Raw genomic sequence first — 27,993 nt, 5'->3', positions numbered from 1 at the left:
AAGCCTTGGTGCGCGTTATACTGACAGGGAACATTTCCGTCCAAGGTTATCAGCATTCGCGTCGTGTTATTTGTTTTAGCTTCTATAATAACTTCAGACAACCCTTGGAAGACGCGCTTTATTTTTACATCAACGGAAGTCGCCAAAACAAGACTTCGTCTATATAAAACGCGCGCCCTCTTCGTGAGACTTGGACTGTATAAAAGAAAACCGTTACGTTTCACGCACTCTGGCTTAGAAAGACTCTTAGAAAGACTCTTAGGAAGACAACCAGAATATGCTGAACCCGGCTGCGATGCTTCTTTTTACGGTCTTGATTCTTCTCGTCGTCAAGGTCTTAAGGTAAGTTTTCGTAGAAATTCGGAGGTATGCGCCCTTACAAATCCGGTCCACCTAGTTTCCGACAAGGCACTAGGGAGTGTAGAACGCTTAAATCGGCGGAGGAAGCTCGGCATAACACAAAGCTGCAAAATGTTTTGAGACCTAAATCTAAAAGTTGTTTTGTGATATGAGCAGCACGTAAACAAGTAAAACGTCAAGCACAGTCTCACAGCGCAGAGCGTTGTTTGAGTTCTAAGCCTATTTTTAGCCTGGTCTGTCGCCAAGCTGCCTCTGTAAATTGCAGCGATTGCATCTTCCAAGTGTTTTGCGGGAATGCAGACAAGCACCAGCATTTTTGTTAGAGTGAATACGAAATAATAGCTTGCACCGACTGTAGAGTTTTTTCACAAATAGGTAATAGCGAGTTTTTCTTTCATTTTGTTTTGTTTGCGTGCGAATTTCGATTTGAATGGAACTGCGCAGGTTTATTCCTAGCCTTGGCACTGTTGAGAAAGCCGGTTGCCGTGGTTTTTCGGTTTTCACTATAAAGGTGACTCAGTACTATCCGATTCTAACCATTATTTGCACAGTCCTGTAGCCACCGCCAGCTTAAGCATCGAGGACGTAACTTACGCGGAGTGCGAGTCATCTGCTTCTTGAGCAGGAGTGGCGGTGACGTCACAATGACGCCGAGCTTAGATTGGCTTTGATTGAAAGGATAGTGGAAGCACCTCGATGCTAGGAGCCTTGAGGTTTACCCCCTATGTTTTTCCAAACAGCCAATAAGAGCTCGCCGTTGTGACATTGTCGCAACCCCTGTGCAAGAGACAGACGAACTTGCGCCCCCCATTCTGTTCACACTCCATGCTTCGTGATTTGTTCTTCTGGGTCTTATGTGTCGATTCCGAAATCTTCCTAGTTGTGGAGCGATATAACGCGATTTTCGGGACAGACCATGGCCGGCGTGTCTTAAGCGTGATGAAGATAAGTAGAGGTAAAGAAGACTGTTCATGGGCTAGCTGGAGTAGTCTGTCCCCGGTGAATACTCGTAGCCACCTCAGTAACCGTCGTAAAAAAGAAAAATGCCTTGATCCACGCGGAACGTTACTAATTTCCCCCTTCGCGTGTTAAACAAAAGCGTATCTGAGTGCACCTAGGAATAGCTTGAGGTTGTTTTATGGAGAGACACACGTTTCAAACACAAAGAAGAAACATATTTTCATTCCTTAACAAGCAATATTGCAGGATCCACTTTGTGCTAAGCATGAGTAATGCGCAAACGTTTTTTTTTATATGACGACAAGTATAGTTAAAATATATGTATATGTTTCGGTGTTCAAATTATTTGTGCCTTTTCGACTCGCAACTTCATATTTCGTACATTGCTAAGAGAGCCTTCACTTTACATTAATGTCCGGAGGCGCCTTTTAAATTATTACCCACCTGACACTTGACCAACTCAGCTCAGATGAATTGAATTGATCGCTTTGGGCGTTTAAAGCGTTTGATATACCTAAACGGAGTGGTTGTTTTTGGGGGGTAGATGGCGACGCAGGACGTTCTGCTACTTCAAGGATCTCGGAATTCCTGGTCCTAGTCCAAACCTGATTTGGGGAAATCTCCGGGAATACCACGAAAAAGTGAGTCGTTTCGCGCTCTGAACATGAACACGAGCACACTTTTGTTTTCTGCGCAATATTCAAACAGGCTACGACTACCCAGGTAAGGCAACTTTAATGGGCTAAAATTTGATGTTTGAATATCTTGGACCTTAACGCCAGAAAAAGCCAAGGTAGAGCGAAACTGGACCTTTCCTATCCAGAGTCTGGGTATCTAGGCCCTATTTCGCTAAAAGAGTGCCAACGTTAGGCCTTACTACCGGTAGTTTGGCTGGCATATGGCGTCCTTGGGCCTAAATTACGAAAGAAGAGCCAGAGTCAACCTGAAATTCTGGTTGCTCGCTTCAAAATGCGGCAACTTTTGGCCTAAAAGTTACACAAGTGCGTTTTAGGCATCGCAATTCTTTGGCTGAAGTCTGGCTCCTTGCCAGTGATGTGGTAAGCCAGTAAAAGCCACATATACGCGAAAGAAAAGTACATTTGCACTGACACCTCGGCGCCAAACCGTATTAGGCTCAGGACAGGCCCCTGAGATTGCCAAGCTTTTGCCAAGTTGGTTATTTTTCTGGCGTGCTTCTTGGGCATTTAGTAATTATGAGATTCAGCGATTTAGAGGTAAATGCGTCGTGATGGTCTAGAAAAGAGGAAGTTAGTCAGTCTCCATGAGAGTCTAAAGTCTCAGCTACAGATTAGAGACGTAGCAAGTGAAGAAAAACCTTCAGACCGTGTTCTTTAACGTGCATCACGTAGTAGTGATACACGACAGCACGCCGGTACTCTGGTCATCCAGACCGAAACGGGCAGGTGTGGGGATTGAACCCAGGACCCCTGGGTTCTGCAGAGTGTTGTACACGTTACTAAGAAAAAAAAAGTAATCGATTACAGGTGACAATCACTCTCGGTTGAAGAGCATTCATTTAGACTACTTGATTAATCGACAGGAGAAAGGAAGTGGACGTTACTTGCAAAATTGCAAAAGTGACCGTTACTTTTCCGGTTACTTCAGTTTTTCAAAACGGCAGACATTTCGCCCGGTTTTAGAGTGGGCCTTTCGTAGTGTGAAATTTTGAAATATAATCACAGGACGTAAAACTACTCATCTTCTTGATCAACCAGTCTTGGTAAACAATCCCCTTGTCGGAGGCTTGGTTCGGGAATTCCAGTGTAACAAAATCTGGACGTAAAGGGAGCCACTAGGAAGTGGAGCGGAAAACCTTATAAGAACTTATTTGTACGAACTTGGGGATAAAAGGGAAATCGCAATGAAGAAAAAAAAAGAAGCTTCGGAAGTTTTATTTAGATTAGCGAAGCTAAAGGGGAGCAAACCGGATGTAGCTTCGTCGCTCGAAGTAACGTTTGCACCCGCTTGTTTTACGCCCACGGAACGTTACACAGAAAGGCACTCGAAACTTGAATTTGGAAAATAATGCTTTCTAGTGGAATGCCGAACATCTTTGTCAATTTTTTGCTGACATTATCTGGTATTGTATATCTCGGAGTTCTGGGGCACTAAATAGAGAAAGTACTTTGGGGCGGGATAAAAAAAAATTAGGGAGGGAGAACAGTTTGAAGGGTGAATAAGGATGTAAATGCTACACTAACCATCAACCTTCGAACTTAAATTTTTTTGTCGGGAAGTCAGACTTCACAGTGCCAGGTTGAAAACGATCGATTAAGCCACCATATCGACGGACCAGGAAAAGGGCCTGCAACCCTTTCGTACAGGTCAGTAAGAATCGTTTTATATTTCGTTGTTCGCAGGATTTAGAAGCTGCTGTAGTGGATATATCCAGTAATTGTAAACTCGGAAACCGAGAGGGGGGGGGGGGGGGGGGGGAAGGAGGGGCGGGTTAAAGTAGTAAATGTACAAGTAGTGGTATTAATTCTAAAAGTTATCAAGTTACTCTAGTGATTACTACGCCAATAAGAGCAATCAAATTATTACCAAATTACTCCAACAAGTAATCCATTACAAGTAATTTGAGTACTTCTAATAAATACCATAATATTGTGGCCTCTGCAGGTCCTTGAGCTTTAGCTTCACGTGTTGAGGAGCGTTAACACGGCCAGCTATCTGCCTGCAACCTGTATTCGCTTGGAAAGGTCATGTCAGCCAAAGCAAAAACACAATTAATGAGAATGTGTATAGACAGGAGAGGTGGTTTAGGCTACACAATCTTAAAACCGGAGAGGACGGAAATAGAAAAAGGAAAACAACACGTCTCCATTGAGACGCCTCGTTGCCTTGTTTTTGTTTTTTAATTTATGTTGTCTCCGGTTTTAATTGCGTGACAGGAAACAAGAATCTTTGTATCAAAGTGTCTTAGCTCAGTGCGCGGGTTCGGACCAGAACGCTGGTTTCGGCTCTAAACGTTCCGTCAAACTGGTTGATTCCTTGTGAGTCATAAGGGAAAGCCGGACCCTGGCGTCTTGTAAAATATACTTGCGGGCTAGAGTCGTTATACTTTGTACTGTAGTAAACCCTACAGTCACGTGAGCGCTCTGAACGCACCACGTGACTAGGCTCCCCCTGCGTCGCTACACGGCTCTCAAAGGTCACATGACACGTGGCATTAGACTGACTTTGATGGCTCTAGGACTCCCCGCGATCTTTTGTAACCTTACACGGATTAAAGCTAGTTGCATTATTGCTCGTAATCGAGTGCTTCCTCGTGTAATTAAAGAAAATATGCGTAGCATCCTTAAGTTATTAATTTTTTTGCAATCTTTGCAGGGTTTGTTCCAGGCCCTCGATAAATGGTGCAAGCAGTATGGCGACGTATTCGGGTAAGGTACTTCGACCGTTCAAATATAAATCTTTGATCTTTTAGTCGATATTTTTGAATGGACCCCAAGAACGATTCTTGGCGTTGAATGCGTAAACAACACTTACATTTACCGCTCAATATACTTCTTGGTAGCCGGTGGAAAAATATTTCCTCGAAAGCGTTCAAATTAAATGTGTTTGTAAAAAAAAGATTGTTTAAAGAAAAATTATTTGAATTGAAAACATGTTTAATTATTAAGGATAAAGTTCAAAATCAGTACGACTCGTGACTTCCTATTATTTTGTTAAACCATCAACTATTGTGGTTTCAATCGCTTTTTTTAAGTATTGTCTTTACTTCTCATTTTCCAGTTTTTACAATGGCGACGTGCCGATGCTGGTAGTAAAGGACCTCGAATTTTTGCATTACATCTTCGTCAAGAGCTCGTCGAATTTCACAGCCCGTGGAGTGCGTGTTTCTTCTTCTTACTCTAGACGTTAATGTAATATTATACTACATTCCCCCAAACATATCTATAGAGCTTCGTTCTCCGCAGAAATGCACTAGGCGCCGCCGAAGTCTAAGTCTCCGTCCAAATGGAACGCCAGCAATTAAATCCAGAAGCCAAAGTTATAGAACTAACCGTTATCTCTTTCAAAAGTGATAAGAGATTTTTTGAAAATGTTCAGGAGAAAATGGGGCCCGTTTTAGGTAACTGGGATCATTCAGCTCGATTTATTTAAGGGATCTGTCGGTTTCCGTGTTTCATTGAAAATTTTTGACAATCTCATAACGTTTTTAGTAATATGACGGTTGCTTCTGAACATTTGTCATCTGGCTCGAAACACTGGCGCTATGTTTCGGCGAAGAATGAGGGTTTGGCGACGTGTAGTTTCCTTCTTCGGAAAGGAAAGGCAATGAAGGTTTTCCCTGTGTGTTTTTGTCACAGCCTAAGATAAAGTTCGTCTCGCCTAACTACAATCACAATTTTTGACATTATTCAACAGTTTTAGTTTCTTTACTAGGAAGTGGTGAGACACCTAATACCGATAACCTCAAGGCAAACGTTGACATAGTGGTCACAGTAAGACAATGCTCGAACAGTTGGATTTCCCCTGGTAATTCTGAAGTTCGGCATAATTTTTTAAGCCAAATATGAGTCTGCTTCGTAGGCTGCAAAGCCCTTGCCTACCTGTTTCGGAAAAGAAAAGAAAAGTATTATGTTTTCGAAGACTAAATAAGTTATGGTTTAGATAGTTCTAAGCTGTAACGTGAGAAATGAACATATTTGCGTTTGGCTGCCATCGATTAACCACATGTGACTGTCTACAACGACAGAACCGCTGGAGGACACAGTGGCACACTGGAGCCTTTACAAATTTCGGGAAGCCTGGAACCCTTTCCACCAGCGTGTAATTATACACTGACGGTTCTGCAGTACTTGCAAGGTCCAGTATAATCCCAAATCTATAAAGAATGATATCTATTAGCATTGTCACAACTATTTCAATGCCATGGCCCAAGGAAAATACGTACATACACACAAATAGAACGTGCTCCAGGGCTACCCGATGGCTGACGCAAGAGAGCCATGCAGACGTTAACTCTCACAAGCGGTCATAACATATTCGACGATTGAAACAAATGTATAAACCAGCATTTTTTTTTCTCGACGATTTGGAATATTTTCTTTTACAGGTCACAATCAGAACAAACGAGATGCACCCTTTTCTTCGACATGCTCTGGTCTTCTCCAGAGACTCGCAGTGGAAGAGCATCCGTGACGTTGTCTCTTCCGCTTTTACCCCTGTCAAACTCAAGCAGGTGAATATTAAAAATGATCGGAATCTCTACCGCGGAACCATGCCCTACAGACAGGTCCACAAACTTAACTGCTTATCTCCGTGTGTTTTAAAATATCTCAAGGCCGATGCACACATTTCAGTTTAAACGGTTGAGGCTCACACCGATAGTTGCGTTTGAACGCGCTTGAATGCCGAACGGCGTTCGTACGGCAGGAAGCAGCCGTTACAAAGCGCTCGTAGCACACCGGAGGTGGGCAATTTGGGGCTTGTCTGTAAACAGCGCGTTGGTGTGTAGGTTCGATTTTAAATGAGCTATTATTCTTTAATAAAAATTCAAGATGATGGCCCACATCGTGGACGTTTGCAACGTGTTCGTGGAACTCATCGGCGAAGATGCTGACAATGGCAAAGAGGTTCGCATGCTTGAAAAGTTTCAGGCGCTCACGGTTGATTACATTGGACGAACATCCTTCGGCATTGACAACAGTTTTCAGCATGACCCGAACCATCCCTTCATCATCAGTGCGAAAAAGGCCGTAAGGGGACTCATGACCGGCCCATTTCATGTGCTCGCTCGTAAGTTTTTTGCAACTGTTTTTACTTCCTCAATAGCGAAGCGTTTTTTTTTTTGCTTATTGTAAACGTTGTTTTCCACGAGATACCGTAAATATTGATTGTGCCCTAAAATCTTTGCAACAAATGCTGCAGTTCCCGCAATGCTGTTGAGTTTAAGTTGAATGAAGACAAAACACGTCTACGGAACGAAGAGAAAGCATAAGCGACCGCGGGCTTTTAAGTTTGGCGACATTCGGCGAAAAAGTCGGTGAGATCACCGACCGCCGCCATTGGCCTGCGTCACGCTTGGATTGACCAGCGCCAATGATGTACGTTTACACTTGCGGATCGGCTAGCGGATCCACCCAGCTTTTGCCGCTGGGGCGAAACGCTGGGCTGAAAACGCGGCGGCGAGCCGTATAGGTTCAGGACCTATTTCTGCCGCCGAACGAGGCGTTTCGCTGACCGGAAGTGGCATTCTTGCACAGCGTGACGCTGCCTAGGTCACGAGTACGCGTTCTTCCTGTTTGTTTTGGCAATAACGTCGACGGCATAGAAGACATCCATCGTCGCAGGCATGGCGACGCTGGGATGGCGACGTAGGTTGCTGGGTTAACACACTCCCCCTTTATAGACGTTTTCTGTTTCATGTCGCTTTCAGTCACGTGGGTTCCATATCTGTTATGCGGGACGAAAAAAAGGAAAGCCGTTTACAACTCCCTGCAATGCCGAATCAGAGCGCAGCCCTTGGGGAGGAGGAGGGAAGGGTGCTGAGGGGTGGGACACATGACCTCGGGAGGGGGGTCACGTGACCCCCCCCCCCCCCGAGGTCCTCCCGAAGGAACCCGAGGCCAGCGGCCCTCGGGGGGGGGGGAGGGGGGGGGACACGTGACCTCGGGTAGGGGGGGGTCACGTGACCTCGGGGGGGGGTCACGTGACCTCCCCTCCCCGAGGCCACTGAAGGTACCCAGCCCTATTGAAAATATTTCTAAAAGGGCCCGTCAGCCTTGAAGGATTATGGGACCTCACAGGCCTTCAAAACCCTTCAAAAATACCCCACAGAAAAGCCCTTCAAGGATACCCCATAGAAAAACCCTTTAGCCCCACAGCCCTTTAACCCGTCAGGCCCTTTAGCCCATCAACCCTTTAGACGCCCAAATGTCTGCGAACCATAGACAAAAATGCAGGTCAAAACACTGAAAATTTATTGCCGACATTTAGTTTTACATGCATATTATAACTCAAAAAGCAACGCTTGTTCAAACCCGGCGCAAGGAGCTGTAGATGAAAGGGATCACATCAAACAGGGACAACTGACTTCTTGATCACAAAAAAAAAAAGATATTTCAAAGTACTCACAATGCCGCTGGGTATTTTCCTGATGTACCGTAGTTCAGCTAATAAAACCGAGCAGGTGCACCTCACGGACACATACACAGTCTCAGTAAGCACGTTTAGCGAAAACCACAAACTCGTAAGCAGCACCCGCCGCCGTTGAGAAATCCCGAGCACAGTCACGGTTTCGTCCATGATGACGTCGCGCCGGCGTCTTCGGCGTATTCTTTGCTCGCTGGTCTGAAGTCGGACGGACGAAGAGGCGCAAGGAACAAGTCCGGACAGCGGCCGTCATCCACCGTCTCAACACCCACAGTGCCATAATCCCGGTGCGCAGGCACAACATGCGGTGGGACGCTCACCCCGACTGCCAGGCTTTGCAGCGAGTAAGCCGACACCGGCCACCATCTCCTTGAATGCGCTGAACACAAAGGCGCTCGAGCGGTGCTGAAGGCGGCCTGCGCCGAACTATGGTTCACCTGCGGTACCAAGAAAGAAACTGCACGGATCAAAACAGACCAAGGGGCGAGCCCTCAAAACCATGCATGCTCACCTTCCTGGAGGAAATTGGTCCGCTCCAAACATCCAGGCTCGGGGGATAACCGGAACCGCACACGAGCAGAGAGAAAATGGCTATGGCCTCCCCCGCTTGCACACAGCACCCTCCTCCCCCCGACCGCTGGCCTGGCAGCCCTGCACCCTCTCCCCATTACCGGGCGGAGAGAGGCGATTGCTTTTTGGGGACAGTCCCCCGTGGGGGGACCGGTTCCCGGAACGAGTCGCTCCCGCGTGCGTCCCTGTTCCTGGAAAGCGCGCACTGCTCTCGGCTTGTTCCTTTTTTTTTTTTTTTTTTTTTTATACATGGTTGCACGTATTTCGCCTCGAGCGGACAGGATTGCGTTCGCCTCAAAACGCCGCTCGGTCAACACCACTCGGCCCGCGGCTCGTCAATTCTCCACATGGGCGGTCGCCCTCAGTAGCTCTTTCGCGACCGAACACCCGGGCAGTGACAGACGGGTCCAGGAGCCCACCCGTATCTGATAGAAGAGCAGTAATAAAAATCTGACCGTACTCACACACGATCGGCATTCTCCAAATACTTATTTTTTCCCCCGTAGCGTACAATAAGCAGCTATGTTCATTAATTCTGCGAAATGTGTTTTTTCCACCTGGGCCGTTGCCCACACAGACATATCAAGAGGCCTGAAGGTTTTCCCGACCCCATTAGAAAAGTTCTTGACAGGCCTTCAGACATTTCAAGGCATCGTAAAAGGGACTTTAGACATTTCAGGAGAGCCTCTGACGGGGCCAGTGAACCCACCAGGAAATATCGGTGCCCCCGTCAAACATCTCAGAAATTCCTGAAGTCCCTTTCACACCCTTTAAAAAAATCCTGAAGTCCCATCAGAGCGATTTTCAATAGGGAGGTCCTCCCGAGGTCCTCCCGAAGCAACCCGTGGTCCTCCCGAAGGAGGCCGAGGTCCTCCCGAGGTCCTCCCGAGGTCCTCGGGGGGGGGGGGGGGGGTCGCGGTTACGCCGACGCCGACACCGCTCAAGCCGGAAACGGCCGCCTAAGAGCTGCGCTCTAAAAAAGATAAAACATTTGAACCTGGGAAATGCGAGAAAATATAGGCGAGGCAAAACAAGAATGCGACAATCATGCATTTTTCGTAAGCACCCTCAAGCGGCGCGGAGAGATCAAAACGATGTTTTACCGCATAATAGAAGGGACGACATTCAAGATGGCTGCGCCCTTGTGGGAAAGGTGTACAGCCAACATTGGTTATAGCCGACAAAACGCGAAGAAGAAAGAAGTCACGCGACCCCCTCTAACGGAAATGCGTGACTGAAAGAAACAACGACACAACCCCCCCCCCCCCCCGCCCCCGGTTTGATGATGTGCAAATGCCAACTCCCGTAGCGAAGGCTCATTGACGACGAGCGTCGTGACGATGCACTTTTAGCGGTTTTTGATTGGCTCCATCCAATTGTAGCGTAGTGTGCGGTCACTTAATGTGAAAAGGCGTACAGACATTTGCAAACATCGCCTTCTGTGCGCACTGCCATCTTTGTCTACTGGGCTGTGGAACGCCTGTCGTTGCTCAGCACAACGTTATTCGAGGGACTTTAGGCGCTGTACTTTAGGTTTTCTGGTCCAGCGTCCCACGCGCAAATCGTGAGCGTTTCGCACATATTTGGCCCGTATTTGATGTTCAGCTCTCTGCACGCGTGCACATGCCTACTCAGTGTGTGCCTTGAATTACTGTAAAAGCCTTCACTTTCACGGCCTGATTTTTCGCAAATTGGGCAGCGGAATGATTTCCGCAACATTTAAATTTCGCGAACTTTAAAGGAAGGAATTTGCTTCCACAAAAAATAGAAATATTCGCACCCACTGTATTTCGCGAAATTTTACAAGTCCCGAAATCGGAGAAACGTTTGGGTTCGCGAATACTAAGAATTTTACGGTGTAATTTGTTTTCTCAGATTATTTATTGACAGATAGAGCCTTTTTAAAGGCAGACTCAGGGGAAATTTTCATAGTCACTTATTTGCCTCGATATTGATTCCACAGATTAGGAGACGCTTCTGAACTAGGAACCAAAATTACGAGTCACAATGACCTCTTTACGTGAAGCTTAGAATTGCCGAATTTGGTCTTAGAGGTTGAGAGGCTCTGCTGGTAACACTTAAAACCTGACGGTCAGCTCGTTTTCGACGGGTTACAAGAAGTTGGATGATGTGAAACGTATGCTGGAGAAACTTAGGTGAAAAGAACGAAAACAGAAAAAAAAAAGAAAATAGGTTTTGGCATATATAAAAGTGTTACTAAATAAACATTTAGCAAAGTTTGAAACGACGCCTTTTGTCTTTCTGTTTCTGTCCTTTCCACTTTTGGTTCTTCTAGTTCTCTACCCACTCTTAGGTGGTTCAAGAAAATGGTGAATCTACACCAGCTCGCTTTCGCCATCAGTCTTATCCAAATAGTGTTTATAAAGACTACCCGCTCGACTTGCAAGTTACGTTTGACATCAACCCCCTGAAAACTTTGGAAAACGATTTGAATGTTGGTTTTGGAGTGGCTTTTTCTTTCAGTTTTGTTTTAAAATACTTTTTTTGGAATGTGGAGGTAATAATTAACATGGCAGAAAAAGTAAAGCCTGTAGATTCCGAAAAAATGCCTATTATTGGTAGCTCTAAATACTGCCGGAGCTTTCCTTTAATCGTCATGTTTCCTGAGAGCGCGCGCCGTAAAATGCTATTTTGGGATATTTTCTTATATAGTTGTTTTTGTCTATTGCGTGATTGAGATGGCGTGTTAGGAAAGCTGTCAAATTGCACAAGCGCCGTGTTTTTTCTACTAACCCTCCTATAATAGTGGTGAAAAATACACTTTTGTGTTATTGCTATGAGCAATATAATAATAAACCAAAATGTTATCTCTGCATTCTTGTAGCGAACTCTTATTTATCCGAAATTCACATGGCCCAGAATTATGTATCTTATTATTACTGTTCATGAAGTTTCTTAGTGAAGTCATTGCCGAGGTGAAACAACTTTATCATCCTTAATCATTGCTATTATAATATACACAAGCATTACGTAATGATTTAGTTTTAGTGTTAATAAGGTAATGCTAAAAGAGCACTCTTTGAATAACTTTGCTGTTGCGCAAGTTTGCCTGGCCCCACAGTCAATCAGTTCTCTTGTGGGTCAGAACGTTCAAACACTTTCACGAAGAGAATACCCTGCATCATTATCATTACCGGACTTTCGCAACTACCAATTAGCTTCGTCTATATCAACTTTAAGTGTGACTTTTGCTGCTGCGATCATGTTTCGTGTAATTACTGCCATGTGTTTCCTTTGGCTTTCTTTTCACGTTTCTGTTTTTCTTTTTGCGCTTTTGTCTTTCGTTTGACGAGCTCTTGCTTTTTTGCACACTTATAATAAAAAAAAATCTCGCTAAATGGTAGTTTTATGGCAGTTGATGTATGACCGACGTTTGCCTTTTGAACTACAGACTGTACGACATCGCTTGGTAAATTTGTGACTTCACTGTTGTGGCTGAACTGGACGTTTGGGACATTTCCTCTTCGAGATTTTACTGAACACGCGGCAAAAGTGATCCACCTGCGTAAAAACAACCCTCAGGTGGGTCCAATTGGTTTCTTGACATTTTTTTTTACAAGCGGGAGTTTTTTGGTATTTTGCGCGACCTGTTATGGAACAATCCTGCTCATTTAAAACATCTGCGAAAATTAAAAAAAAAAATTTGTCCCTTGGATTCTTACCAGGTGGCCGGTTGGAGTGCGGAACCAGATTTCCGCAAGCTGACGGAGACTAGTTCGGAGAATACTCTGTATAACAAAACTTTTGGTTGCACACCAACAAGTTCGAGGCGGTTCTTATTAATCTTTATTCTTCACTGGGACGTTCTAGATGCTCTACGCGTGTTTCTCACGTAATACCCCCGAAATGGACTTTAAAAAAAAATCATAATTATTTTTGCCTAAAAGTAGAGCTCGCGAAAAGTCAACATTATCAAAGTCGCTATAAACGTGAACTCGTCACAGCGTTTCACAGTGCAGTTAGTAATTTGGAAGGAAGAAACGCCTCACATAGTTTCCCTTTTTTGTTGTTTTTGTTTGTTCACAGCTACGAAGAAACGACCTGCTTCAGAGCCTTATAGACGCGGAATATGAAGAGTGGCGGGCTACTTCAAACACAGTTTCCAATGAAGCAACTAGCCCACAGGGTAAAGGTGTAAAAACGTTGGCCTCTTTGTTTTCACTAAGGTTGCTCAATGTGCGGGACAATTTTCGACACCGCTGAACATAGGTGTCACCGCCAAAGGACACCCTTTGGGGCGTTGGCACCGAGCTCGACCTCTACTACCGGCTTCACATGGGGTTTTCTCGTTGGGCTGACTTGAGCTGGTATATCGACTCCTATTCTTCCTACCACCATGTTTCAAAGAAGCTTAGAGACGTTATAAGTCCCAAGCATCACACTAAAGCTCCCCACCCAATAAGTTTGAGAGATTTGCTGATACAATAACATTAGTACAAAAGGGGCAGATTGGACACAAAGATGACACGTACAAACGGGAACAACAAGGAGTGAAGCCTAACGCTTGAACGTTTTTGGCGATTTAGGTTCACAGGTGCGACTACATGATAGGCCAAACTACCATCACTGAAGCCTATATCTTTGGCACTTGTTCGGCGAGTTAGGGCCATGGTGCCTAGAGTATGGTAAAAAGAAATGTGAAGTTTGGCTCTACCTTAATGTTTTCGGGAACTATAAAATCCTTATTCTCTATACAAAAGATTGACCTAAGGAACTGTGCTTTCAAGGATAGAACAGTCAAAATACTTTAGTTTGCAGGTGTCCGGACCACAAGGAAACTCAGTTCCGAAGAGGTGATCACGAACAACGCCACGCTCTTTCTTGCCGCGTGAGTAACATCCTGCTGTTTATGAATTGTTTTCGGCCAGTTTATGTGGGAGTTCATTCCTGATTTATATGCTTTTCATGATTGTGTTTGTTTATTAGCGCACCTCGCCAACACTACTCATGACAACACACACTCACCTCACTCATTCTCAGCGATTTGACGTGATGTTAAAGTGAGTGAGTTTGTAATCCTCGAAAACTTCTGAGGCCGGATTCTCAAAGCGAACTTACGACGAAAAAAATGCGTACGACAAATTTGAGAGAAAATCCGTATTCTCGAAACGAAATTGTCGTAACTTTTGCGCAGGTTACGACAAAATCCTACGACAGCTCCGAAGCTGTCTTACGTACTTTCTACGATCAAACTAACATGGCCGACAACGTTGCTCAGTTGCTCGGTCGGGACGACCCAACGGACGTTTATTTTTCTACCTGCTCTTCTTGCGCGTCCCGACTTCAAGCAGCAAGAAAAAAATGAAGAAGTACTTGAAACCGACCACGACCAACATGAACGCTGGATCCACAGACACCCGGAAAAGGCAACAAAGGCGACGATCCCACCGACCAAGCGAGCTCGGCAGAATATATAGGCCTAGCAGGCACTCCGACCCGTTCCGGCGCAGCATTGCTCAGACGGTCCTTGGCCAAGACCGTCTGCCCACGACCGGCTGGCTTGCTGAATGGAATATGCCCGCGCGACCCTTGGGGACCCTCCCCGTATGAATAGTTTGATAGCTGAACTAAATTTCAGAGGTCAACCGATTCCCCTTATCATCTCGATCACCTTGATTTCCGAGGCAGCGGTGACGAACGCTGTCGTCGAAAAGGGACTCCTCGATTCTATCTCCTTGTTTTGTGTGATATAGAGCTCAAATAAACGCCGTATGGATTACCTTCGCAACACGGTATGTACACTTTGTTATTAGTATGCCATTTTTAACTGTCGAGCTGTATCAGTTTGTGGGAGCTACGTGATGCCGGTCCAACCTTTCTTTGCCGAGTGTCACGTCAGTATCGAGTTGCAATCGTAGAAGATCGGTCCTGAAGCGGTTACCGAGACGCAGTCTGAATCCAGCACTTCGATCAAACGCACGCGTCCGCTCCGAGTGTGAACAGGTATTTGCGTGACTCTTGCTGACACTCTAGTAGTTCAAACGTATCTTTTTTTAACGTCGGCTCACTCCTGCATTTCCGAGGCCGCGAGAAATGCCGCGGCGGTTTGTTTCCTTCTACGTCGCTTTGCAAACGACTGGCACGGGGTTTTCCCAACGATGACAGTTGTGTTGACTTCGTAGCGATCGAGTTTGTAGCAGTCAACGAAGCGTTTAAATCGTGTTAGCGTCGATATACCACTGCACGGACACGAACCCCAGACAAGAGGTGGTGGAAAGGTCGCCCGTGTTTATGAGAATCAGCTTGAACACTACACGTTTACACACAGACAGGACAGGACATACACAGAGCTGTCTATCAACGAGTGGTTAGCCTGTGTTTGTTATTAAAAATCCACGTGCTCCGAACTATGCCTAGCTCTCTAATTGGTTGTTCGTTTTGCCGAAGACGCCGTTGCCATAGCAACAGCACCGGAAGTCATCGTTTCTCCGTAAGAGGTCGTAACTTTCCTCCTCTCACTTAAGAACACGTTTGTGAATACCGTTCTCGCCTCATCTTACGATGATCGTAACTTTACGAACTTCGTAGCTAAGTTGTCGTAGGTAAGAGGTTTTTTATGAATCTGGCCTCTGAGTTTGACGTTCAGTATGGGGCGTGAGTTCGGTGACGGGCGTAAGTTCATGTTTTCGGTGAGTTCATGGCTCTGTCGAGGCACGAGGATTCTGGTGTTACCATGGGCTCGATGAGGGTTTGTGGGTGACGTCGAGGAAGGGCGGGCCATGTGACTTCTCCGTACATTTCCGGAGAAACTGAGTCGACCCTCGATTCGTAATGACACTGTTGCTCGTACGGCTGGTTCTCTACGAGTGATAAGAAAGGAGGAAAGGTGACTATTGATTTACCTGCGCTCTTTGTCTCTCGCTCGCTTCGGGACGGCTTAGCGCGGTCTTTTGCCGCTGTTCCCTGCTTCGGGACGGCTTAGCGCGGTCTTTTGCCGCTGTTCCCTGCTTCGTGGCGTGGTGGCGAGAAGGAGAAGGGCTATCCCGCTCGCCTCGGCCGCTCTCCTGTAGGCTGCGCGGCATCGATATTCGTGCGGCGTTTCGTTATTTTGTGAGGGAGTCAAACGGGCCGGGACGCCTAAAGGCACACTATCTTATTTCAGTGCGCTAGTTCGATTAATGGTCGCTAATCCTGAAGCCAATACTAAAATAAAAGCCGGCTGGCAAAGGTGGCGATTGGCCTGCATACTTTCTTGTTCAAGTTGTATTCTAAAGTACTGTGAAAAAAAAAGCAGGCATACAAGTCTTTTTTTATTGATGAAGGAAAACTATAAAATTAAGACACAAGGACATATACACGTGCGCGTGCTCGAGGATGCCCGAAGCGCGGGACTTGTTCGCATATGGGTTTAAAGACTGCTGCATTTATTAGGTAGCATATAAACGCTAATTGGATTGTGATATGTCTTAAAATAATTGTAGACGATAAGTCTCTAGGTTACATTCAGAGAGATGTCAAACAATTTTTTTACTTTCACTTCATATTGGGGATGAATCGACGTGCCTGACCTGCTATCCGACACGGTGTTAATCGCTCAAGAGGGGGCTATTGAGGGTAGTCGGAATATTGACTTAAACCGGAAACTTTCCGCCTGCCGTATAAAGTGTTTGCTTACTAGCTGCTTTATTATTTAGGTATATATATATATATATATATATATATATATATATATATAACGGGCATGGTGGCGGGAGGCCGAAGGCGTGGGTATAAAACTGAGAAGAAAAAAAACTGAGAAGAAAAAAACCCTTAGTGAAAAACAGCAACAACGGACGATTTAATCTTCGACGTTTCGGCCGGAGTCCGGCCTTCGTCAGGGAGACCGGACTCCGGCCGAAATATATATATATATATATATATATATATATATTATTATTATTATTTATACTATTATTTATCAACCGGTAGAGCTCAAACAGGTGCACGTCCCGGTCGTGTAAGAGGACCGCTAATTGTTTTTTAGGAACATAATTTATATTTCTACGCGTAAAGTACGGGGGAAGGGGGTAAAATCAAAATTTAATTAATTAAAGAAAAAAGTTTCTATATGCACGTGCGTTTGTGGAAGTAACCTTCCCTGCCCGAAAACAATTAAGCGCCTCAATTAATTTTTACCTAACAAGACAAAGATTGAGGATTTGTAGGCCGTTTAATTAAGTTTCATTCCGCGTCCTTCCCCTCCACAAATATCTCGTGGATATCCGAGTTAGGCTATTAATAGTTAGAAGTGAAGTAACTTTAATATCTAATGCAAAGAACTTGCGTTCTTTGCATATGTGAATACATATTAAGAATTACATCAATCACAAACTAATAATTTTTTAATAGGGCAGACAAGCACCAGGTGGAACATTTATACAAATAAAAGAAATTACGATTTGCAATTAAATAAGATGCAAGTCTACCTAAAACCTCCGCTTCCATTGGCTTCACTGTTAACAATCTTGTTTTTATAATTAATTTTAAAATTTATTTCTAGCTTGGATTGCCGTGAGCCAGATTTACCGCGTTGTGTTTTATAACAATAGTTTTTGGTCATATCCTTCTTTTTTCTATTTTTCATGGACTCGATAACATTTAAGCCATTAAAGGCAAGTATGAGCAGTTTTATGAAAAAGTACAGTTTTAATACATTGAATAATCTGCCTTTTCTTAAAGGAGGCTATCAACGGCCGTTTTTTTCTTATCCATGACGAGTAATACAAAAAGAACCAGAACCCATTCCCGTCAACAGATATTTTAAATACCCTACCTCCTCAAAAAGCCAAGCAAGTTAAAAGTGAAGGCCTCAGGAATGTACATGGAATTAGTGAATGTACTTAATCTACAACCAGTTACCACATGTCTCCGGCAGAAGATCCATCGCCAAGTTTACAGAAAAAAAATTTGATCTGCAGAAAAAGAATGAAATACATTTTATAGCGTCACAGAATGGGACATAAAAAACATGCACATCTATGATCAGATATATTTACCTAAAAAACACGATAAATCGATGCTTCAGGAAAATTTAAAAAAAAATAGTCACAAAAAACTGGATGGTCCAGTTCAAAATCCGTGACCGAACAGCAAGCCGCGTGGCGGTCGTCGGGAACTGAAAAAAGTCATTAGGTAAATAGTTGACTAAAACTTTAATGTGTGAATGTAAATATATTGGCAGCAGGCACCAGTTTGCGAGTGCATTTTGCTGCCTGACTTTCAAGATATGCTTACAATTAGAAACTTGTTGAGCGTTATCAAAAACCCCAATATCAGTCAATTTTAGGACGCCCTGAAGCACGTGGGGAAAATTGAGTAGGGATGTTTGAGGATGCTCAACAAGCTTCAAATTGAAACCATATGCTTTTTTGAATAATTCAGAAGTTGATTGCAAAATTGTAGTTAATTGTGACAACGTGAAAATTATCCCCTATATTATGTCCCAATGGCCGTATGACTCGCATGCACAGTCCGTACCTTTCATGTTTTTTTCTTTTAATCTGTTGAAATCAATGCACACCATGTATATTCCAGAGAACTGTCAGATTATCGTTGTTCAGTACCTTCCTCTACTCAAACATTTTGCCACAAAAGGCATACTTGTACACCTACTCTATTCTGCATGGGAAGTGCCCTGCGTCTTGCGGGCGAACCTTCTCTGACATGTCTTATGTTGAAACCGACCATATTTTTTTTCTTGCATATCCTCCAGGGTTGAAACGACTGCGACGGCGCTATGTTTCGTTACGTACGCACTGGCGAAATACCCAGACATCCAAGAAAGAGTCAGGGAAGAGATGAAGGAGACCATCGAAGGCTCGGTAGGTTCTTCGTGATTCACACAAAAAAATGAAAGAAGTTTACAACTCCCTGTAACGCCGCATTAGAGCGCAGCTCTTGAGGAGGAGGAGGGGAAGCTACGGAGAAGAGGCTATGTCCCTCCATCTCTGCTGCTCGCCTCCCATTTAGGGGAAAATGGTCCGCTAAATTTAGCGGGGAATTTTTTCGGCTAAATTTAGCGGGGAAATTTTTCCCGCTAAATCTAGCGGGAAATATTTTTTCGCTAGATTTGTCGGGGAAAATTTTCCGCTAAATTTCGAGGGGAATATTTTTCGCTAAATCTATCGAGGAAACGTTTCCACTAAATTTAGCTGGGAAATGTTTTCATAATGCACCGCGCGGCTACGCCGACGGCGATGGCGACGGCGACGCCGTTCAAGCCGAAAACGGCTGCCTAAGATCTACGCTCTACAATAAGAACAGTTTAACTTTACTCACATTTTTAAGGAACGCACTATGTGGCCACTCCGAAGTATCCAAGCACCACTCCGGCGTCAATAAGATGGCAGTAGTAGCCAATAAGAACACCTAAACATTTTGTTGCGAAACAAAAGGCGTAGATTTAATAACTCACGGCGCGCGTGTTTCATAAGTTTTGAATCTCTGGCAGCCTAAAAGATGCAGGGCGTGGCGATGCCCAATCATCTAATTATTTCTCTGTAGCTAATAATATGAGCGCATTAGCCTATACGAATAGCGACAAACAAATAAGGGAACAAGAAGCGTGAACGTCCTATGCAATGCCCTGCTTTTATCAAGCGGCATAGTTACTAGAAACATCGTTACTTCGCCACTATACTAAATCGCATCGACGCCAACAAAGCAAATCGGTCATTCAACTTTTCAGGCCGTCATGGAACCTATCAGGGTTGAGAGGTTTCTCGGCTCCTCGACCATTCGCTTTCTTGATTACCTATATATTTGTTTACTAGGATATGTACTTAGTATATTGTCATAAATGAAATATGGAAAGTGAATGTAGAATTGAAAAAAGAAGCAGTAGATGAGGCGAATTGGTGCTTAGGAACTAAGACAAAGTACCGACCGTACTGCGTTAACAACAGACGGATGACTTTAAAGAATCTGCGCGCGGCCTCTGCTTTGATATATGTCGTACCTTCAGGACTATTCCGAACAAGAACACACGGCATCCGCCGAGAATGGGCTGCAATATTTTTCCAGAGAGTAGTTTGATAACAAATGACTCGTGCCTTGCGGGTTGTGAATTCGTTTATCCGTTTGACAGTTGTGTGCGTTGCCAACTTCGCCATGCACATGGCAATATACTATAATAAAGCTTCGATTTGTATGCCCAATATTTTATATATATAAGCAGAGGTAGGATGTATGAGATAAATTCACATCTAGGATCACAGGATTTGTATCTACATTCTACCTTTCTGCCTATGTCATTCTTGAGACCTCGTTTTGAGATCTTTCAGCAAATTTTTGTGATGCTAATGGATTTCTGGGCGGGCTTTTCCTAGCAGAGCGACAAGAAAAGGTTTGCATGCAACAGATCTTCCGTAATCATTTAATATATATAAACCATCAGAAATAGATTTGTTTTGAAACTCCGTTTTAATATACAGATAGATTTATAAACCTTTTTTTTTGTTCGCGCTGGCCTAAGACAAGGGAAGGAATCATGCCATCTTGTTCGGACTTGGTTGGAGTAGTCAACAATGCGCACGAGTATGACACTTTCTGTACGTCAATATAGAGGTAACTATAGCTTAGTGAAAGGAACTGAGTCTTACTTAGGTGAATAAAGGGCCTTTACACGCAATTCAAAGTAAAAAAAAAAAAAAACGACGAAAGGTGGCGATATAGTTACTCTAACCAAGTCAAGTCGCCTTCATTTTAAGGGGATCTGCTTTGTTTATTAATTCAACACCCTCAAACGAATAAAACGAAAGGCATTCTGGGAGTGTTCACCATTCTTAGTACAGTAGGGATCGGTCAGTTTCTTCAGCTTTTTCGTTGTGGTTGCGGACTACGTTTTGGTCACTATTCACCACTATATTCGCTTGAATTGAGAATGCAGATATTGTTGGGAACAAACGTTTAAAGGAACCTTCTGCGGTTGATTTGTAACATTTCGCACTGAACCTCAGTGAAAACAGAAGTAGGGAGTAAAGCAAGAAAATATTAGGGAGAAATGTATAAAGCTTTTATTAACGATGTTTGTTGAGGGGTCTACACAAGAGAATTCTGCTTAGTGCCGGCTAAATCTGTCTATCGTCTGTTACACTCTTTATTTTCAGGGACCATTGGATTACGAGGCAGTTACTCAAAAACTAAAGTACCTTGGACAGGTTGTGAATGAGGCATTGAGGCTTTGGCCCCCTACAGCCACGTGAGCATACACTTTTATCTGAGGGCACTACAGCGCCGGAAAAATGAAGTACAAGGTGTCGCCCCAAGCAAACATTACACGTTTGTTTTCATTGCCAACATAGACTACTCATTATCGAAAGCTCAACATTTGCCCTAATCTTGTGCTAATGGTCAGAACCAGATGTTAGAGTTTCAAAACTAACCATAATCTTATTTATACGTTCGAAGTGATTTTCTTGAAATTTAGTTGGAAAATGGAGGCCGACGGAGTCCTTGAATATGTGGAGCTGAACGGCTCCAGTTACCGGGAATGGGAACCATTTTTTTTTATCAATTTTCAGGCAACAATCTGCTTGAGACCACTAGCGCTACATTTTTGCGGAGAATGAGCGTTCGAAGATGCATCGTTTGCGGTAGAAGTGAAAATTGTTTGAAAACAGGCAGGAGAAAAGTTTTGCTTTTAAGGTGGGTGTCTGAATTTCTTAAATTTATTCGCTACAATGAAGTTAAACCGATAGCTTCACATTGTGAAATAAATAAATGATGCGTTCGAATACAATCCCAAAGGAAATTATCAGTATCATGATCATAAATGAAGGAGCTCGGGTTATTTATGCTCGAATGTATTTGTTCCAGTAATTTCAATTGCAGTTTTCAGCAGGCTGGAATTATAAATTGATGTTAACTGGCACGATTATAATACAACAGGCATAGCTTCATTTTTATTCCAGTATACCTTTCGATGTTATTTGCTTTTCAGCATCAACACCTTGCATTTATTATTGTCTTTGAAGACAGTGTTTCATTTGCCACCTGTATTAACAATACATATATATATATATATATATATATATATATATATATATATATATATGTTATATATATATATATATATATATATATATATATATATATATATATATATGGGTGTTATGCCCTGAGGAACAGTGTATGGGTTACGGGACCGTTCCCGGGCTTTTTTATACATCATTTCTTCTCGTCGCCTACCATATGGTTCCTAAAATAATTTATTGCAATGAGATAAACCGATTAATTAATTAGAAACATTAGCAAGCAGGTTGGGGTTATCTTGCTCCAAATCTCTTGGTTTGCTTTGAACCAAGAGATTTGCCTGAACGCATTTCAAGTTAGTGAAGCTTTCACCATGAGGGCGTGTATTGGCAATTATACATTTATCAATGAAGCCACGTTTTAGATCGAATTGACGTTTTGGGGTTGTTAAAATTAGGTTCTTAAAATACGGTTACAGTACGATTGACATGCATGAAATTTTCGAAATATCACCACATTTTTAAACGCTCGACTTCAGATTTACAACGAGGCAGGCCGGGGAAGATTTTCAGTACCAGGGAGTCAAGTACAAGGCCGGCACCAGCATCATGGCCCGTACACTCCAGATTCACAGGGACGCGAGGTTCTTCCCGGATCCCATGAAGTTTAACCCAGATAGGTAAAATCACCACGATGGACATAATGTATGAACTTAAAACGACTACCAAACTCCCAGGTAGCACTCTATATTTTGGAGTAATATTGTATGTTTGTCTGGGAATTTAGGGCCTTAGAAAGCTCGAAGAAGCAGAGGAAGAAAGCTAATCTTGCCATTTTTTGCCAGAGTCTAGGTAACTTGGCCCTAATTTGTCAAATAAGTTCGAAACTCCCAAAATCAGGCTTCATTAGTTGTAGGTTAACTGTCATTTGGCATCTTTGGGCCTTAATCGTAAGAGGGATGACAGAACTAGGTTTCACTTATGGTGTTTCGATTTGATTTTCATGTCGCAACTTTGGACCTAAATTGCAAAACCAGTGTCAGATTTAGGCTTCCCTGCTGGTTCTTTGGTTCATACGTGGCATATTTGACTCAAGTCTTGCAGTTTGGTTGCCAGCGTGCTAAATAAAAGAGAAAAAAAAAGAAAATAAAGCACTCTGGAACTCACTGGTGGCATAACGCGAAATCATATTAGGGCCACGTAAACAACTAAGATTCCCAAACTTATGACAAGGTAGGTGCTTCTCTAGCGTACTACATGGGCTCCCTTGTCGGACCCAGATGTCGTGCAAGCTGAGCGATTAAGGTTTTACTTCACGTTCACCAACCTCATAATTCCAGCATGACAAAACCTGCCTTGAAGAGAAGTGAGAAAGAACAACGCGCAAATTTTCTGACGGGGTAAAGGTTTACAGCCCTATTCTTCGCAAAAACAAATATAGCTCGGGGTCGTTATAATATTTTTGTATCTACTTTTTTTAGCAACACTTACTTGAATTATGGCTGCATATTACGTCGAACATTTCGAAAAAAACTGACATCCTGATGTTGGTAATTCTGGAGATAATATTTGTACAATGTTGTGAGCGAACCTCCCCGCATAAGCATGATATGATTTCATTACACATTGACTACCCGACTTAGGTGCGAGTGAATAGAGTGCCCTTGGTGATGGAGCGTTACCATTTCCTTAAACCACCTGATACTGAGTTGAGAACCGGAAGATTTTAAAGTAAAAGCCAAAGGAACAGAATCAGAAAAGTCAACATCTCAAGCTCATCTGGCTTGTTTATTCAGTAGAATCTCCACATGTACAACATTCTGAAGGTCGCATACCAACCTGCACACCCACAAAGGCCGGCTTCCGCATGCAGTAGAGAGCTGATATGGCGCTGTTCAAGTGTTGGCAGCTACTTATTGTCTGCCATGAGCAACAGTTTTGACGTTGCAATATAAATTTGGTGAACGCTTTCGCCAACACGCGCTTAGCGCAAAAAGAGGGGTGTGGTTATAGGGTTGCGATGTTTATAAGAGCACACAAGTTCAGAGCACAAACACCCACAAAAAACCTCTAACTAGTCATTTAAAAAAATAGGAAGACACATTTGCTTTTTTGTATTCTACCTACTGCAAAAAAAGCAGAACACGAAAAATCCTTCAATGTGCGAAACCAACCCACTATTTTTGTTCTGACTATCCTCTCTGGTAAAATGAAAGGTCAGTATTCCCTGATATAGTAATTCAAAGCTTCAGCTCGCCTGCGCACTTGCTTTAGTTTCAATATCCCCCTTCTATTCTACTTAGCACAACTCCACTGACCCAAACCCTCCCTACCAAAGATATTCATATAAAATTGCTTTGCTTTTTTTTTTTTCAAGAGACGTGTTCTGCTTGTTTTGTAGTAGAACATCAAATTTAGAAAGAAAATCTGTATTACTTTCTTGGAGGATGACTTGTCCTAGGAGGTATGCCGTGTCTTTTTTTTGTCATCTGAACTTGAAGGTCTTTTTGTGTGATGGTTGGTTAGCGAACTCGAAAATATTGTATATATAAATATATGCTTATAAATAGGAAGTCAGCGGAGTTCGAGACTTTGACTTCCGTCATTCTGCAGCTCTGTCTTACACTTTAAATTCTCGATCTCCACCTATTCTCAATTTTTTTAAGGAAAGGCAAAATGGGTAGACTTGCTCGCCTGCACCGTATATCATTAATAAATAAAGTGTGTTGGTTTTTTCTTTGCCGAATTGTTTGGTAACTAAATACTAAGTGCTTTATATTCATCATGTCTGATGCCGTATTTTTCAATTGGTCAAACAGCTATTTGACATATTCAAATATTGGCACGCAATAGAAGCCAGTTAATTTTGCAGTCTCCTATACGGATAAGTACTAATGTTATTTTTATCCATGTAATTTATATTTAAATTTATGTTAAATAAAAAAAGTTACCATGCGAGGTTGTCGGGCCAAGTAGATGAAAGCCTTCCAACGATTTCCTCCATTCAGAAATATACAGCATTAAAAATCTATTGAGAAAGTTGTTTTATTCTAACACAACTGATAAAATATAATCATAAATTGTAATTGAAATGCAATTAAAGATAATTTTTCTTAATTTATTTATTTATTTATTTATTTATTTATTTATTTACCCTCAGGACCAGAGGCGTTACAGAGGGGAGTGGGTAATAAAAGTACAACACAATATACAGCGTACAACAGAAAATATTATACAGTAGTTATGGCTCTTTACAAAAAAATATTGGAAACGGCAGTTTTAAAACACTCGATGTCGGGGATTTCGGCAATGGCTCCGGGAAGGTGATTCCACATTGTTGAGGCACTGGGAATAAAAGACTCATAAAAATGTTTAGTACGACAAGAAGGAATGGCAACTTTATGACGGTGATCGATGCGTACTGAAACGTAATGAGGTGTTGTTAGTAGCCTTTCTTTTAGAATCGGATTATTATGATATATCTTATGAAACAAGCACAGACGGAACATTTTTCTACGTTGTGAAAGAAGAGGTAATGATAGGCTAGGCTTCATTGCGGTCACACTGGATGTACGATGATAATTTGAAAGAATGAAACGAGATGCGCGGTTCTGAATCGCTTCTAATTCGGAGATAAGTGATTCTTGACCAGGATCCCAAACCGAAGCTGCATATTCCAGTTTAGTACGAACTAATGTTTTATATAAAAGTAAATTTAATGAGCTGGGAGCAAGACAAAAATTTCTTCGGAGATATCCAAGCATGCGGTTGGCGTTATTTACAATATATTCAACGTGACACGACCAGGACAGATTAGCACAGATATGCACACCCAGATATTTATACGATGATACGGTTTCGAAAAGAGATTATTTAGACGATAAGAAGCACAAGGAGTATCAAGACGGGAAACACGCATAGATTTACACTTATTAATGTTTAGTTTCATGTTCCACAAATCACACCACTCAGAAACACTGTTAATATCTGACTGAAGAAGTGAGATGTCAGAATCACTGTTAATTTCGCGATAAATGACGCAGTCATCGGCAAAGAGACTGACGGATGCACATATATTAGTGGGCAGGTCGTTAATATAAATGAGAAAAAGTAAGGGCCCCAGAACCGAGCCTTGGGGCACACCTGAGCCAACTGGAGATAAATCAGAATTTATATTATTAGCCGTCACAAATTGGGACCGGTTAGTGAGGAAGGAGCGCAACCATGCAAGAACGTTAATGTCTAACTTTAGTTTAGTCAGCTTGAGAAAGAGAAGTTCGTGAGATACTTTATCGAATGCCTTTGAAAAATCGAGGAATATGCAGTCAGCCAGAGATCCACGATCAAGAATGGAATGGAGATCATGTGTGAAACACAAAAGCTGAGTTTCACATGAAAATGACTTATGAAACCCATGCTGGGATGAATTGAAAAAAGAATTGGACTCTAAGTAGTTTGCAAGATGGGAGTAAATGATATGTTCCATGATTTTACAGGGAATGCTGGTAAGTGACACGGGTCGAAAGTTATTTGGACAATGCTTTTCACCTGATTTGTGCAAAGGAATCACCTTCCCGATCTTCCAATCCTCTGGTATACTACCTGTATCAAGAGACTGCTGAAACAGTTTACTCAGGATTATAGAGCTATACATCTTAGCATTAAGCAAAAATTTAGAGTTGATATTATCGATACCAGAGGATGACGACATCTTCAGTTTTTCTATTATTCTCGCAATACCAACTGTGTCAATAAGAACTGGGTCCATTGGAAAAAACTCGTAAGTGTGACAGGCAGGGTAAGTAGCATTTAGATTACTAGAAAACGCTGAAACAAACACCGCGTTGAGAGTGCTAGCGCATTGACCGCTAGGAACTACAGTACCGTCAGTACATCTAAGTGTTATAACATGCTTGTCAGTCTTGTTTACAACATTCCAGAATTGTTTAGGGTTATGTATGAGCATGGAAGGTAAAGTTTGACTAAAAAATGAGTATTTCGCTTCTTTTAGTGCTACTTTGTAATTAGTAGCTGCACATCGGTACGTGTCCCAACGAGACTGGGAATTGGATGATTTCGAGGAACGAAACAAGCGTCTTTTCTTGTTTGACAACCTTTTCAGTGGCTGGTTAAACCACGGTGATTTCCGGTTCGATCTGATGGTTCTCAATGGTATGAACTTATTTGTGAGTGAAGCCACTTTATTTATAAATAAGTTCCAGTTCATATTTATAGATCTCTCATTAAACCCTTGTAGGAACTTATCCAGAAACAGACATAGCTCTCGATTAATAGCGACAAAGTCCGCCTTCTTATAATCTCTAATACATTTATAGTGGTTATCTTGATTAGGAACAGGAATGTTCAATGTGAAGTGAAGCAAAAAATGATCGCTTAAACCTGTTAAGTAAGTTATGGGACTGACAAGGTCTGGGGAGGTGGTCAATACAAGACCCAAGAAACTTGATGATGTGGGCGTAACTCGGGTTGGCTGGGTTACAACTTGCGAGAGATTGAAATCAGCACACATGTTCAAGAAATTGCTACACTCGGTAGAAAAGGAACAAAGATAAGGAGATTCGTTCGACCATAAAATATTTGGATAATTAAAGTCGCCTAGTAACATTATTGAAGCATTTGGGAAACGTACCATAATTTTATGAATTGAATCATGTAAATTGTCAACAAAAGTCGCACTGTACGATGGTGGACGATAGCAAACACCCAAGATAAGCGTTTTGAAACGCATGCGAAGTTCAACCCAAACAAGTTCCAGGCTGCTTACGACATCTACAGTAGACGACATAATGTAATTGGATCAACATAGTGTCTAAAGTCTACAAATTTAATTAATATGATATATGTACTTGGCAAGCGTTCAAAACACTTTGCGCAAAAAATCCTCGTGCTGCTTCACGAGAGTATATTTTAACACATCTAATATTAAACTAAAATCTGAGCGTGTTGCAGTTTGTAGGAGAGTTTAGCACTTTTAATTGTTTCTCTG

General features: G+C 42.7%; 1 protein-coding gene across 1 annotated transcript in view; it reads left to right on the top strand.

Moving 5' to 3' along the window:
• The first annotated feature begins 277 nt into the window (after positions 1-277).
• LOC8024930 (cytochrome P450 3A14) overlaps positions 278-27,993 on the top strand; it is a 96,965-nt gene continuing 69,249 nt past the window's right edge. Inside the window, exons 1-3 of the mRNA XM_040221238.1 lie at positions 278-342; positions 1,865-1,961; positions 4,675-4,727. Of these exons, the coding sequence (XP_040077172.1) occupies positions 278-342; positions 1,865-1,961; positions 4,675-4,727 (215 nt within the window). The remainder of the gene's footprint in view (positions 343-1,864; positions 1,962-4,674; positions 4,728-27,993) is intronic.

The sequence above is a fragment of the Ixodes scapularis genome, unplaced genomic scaffold (assembly GCF_016920785.2).
Source record: "Ixodes scapularis isolate PalLabHiFi unplaced genomic scaffold, ASM1692078v2 PGA_scaffold6__148_contigs__length_123643588, whole genome shotgun sequence".
Taxonomy (NCBI): Eukaryota; Metazoa; Arthropoda; class Arachnida; order Ixodida; family Ixodidae; genus Ixodes; species Ixodes scapularis.
The sequence above is the reverse complement of the archived record's forward strand: the minus strand, read 5'-3'. Positions and strand labels throughout refer to the sequence as shown.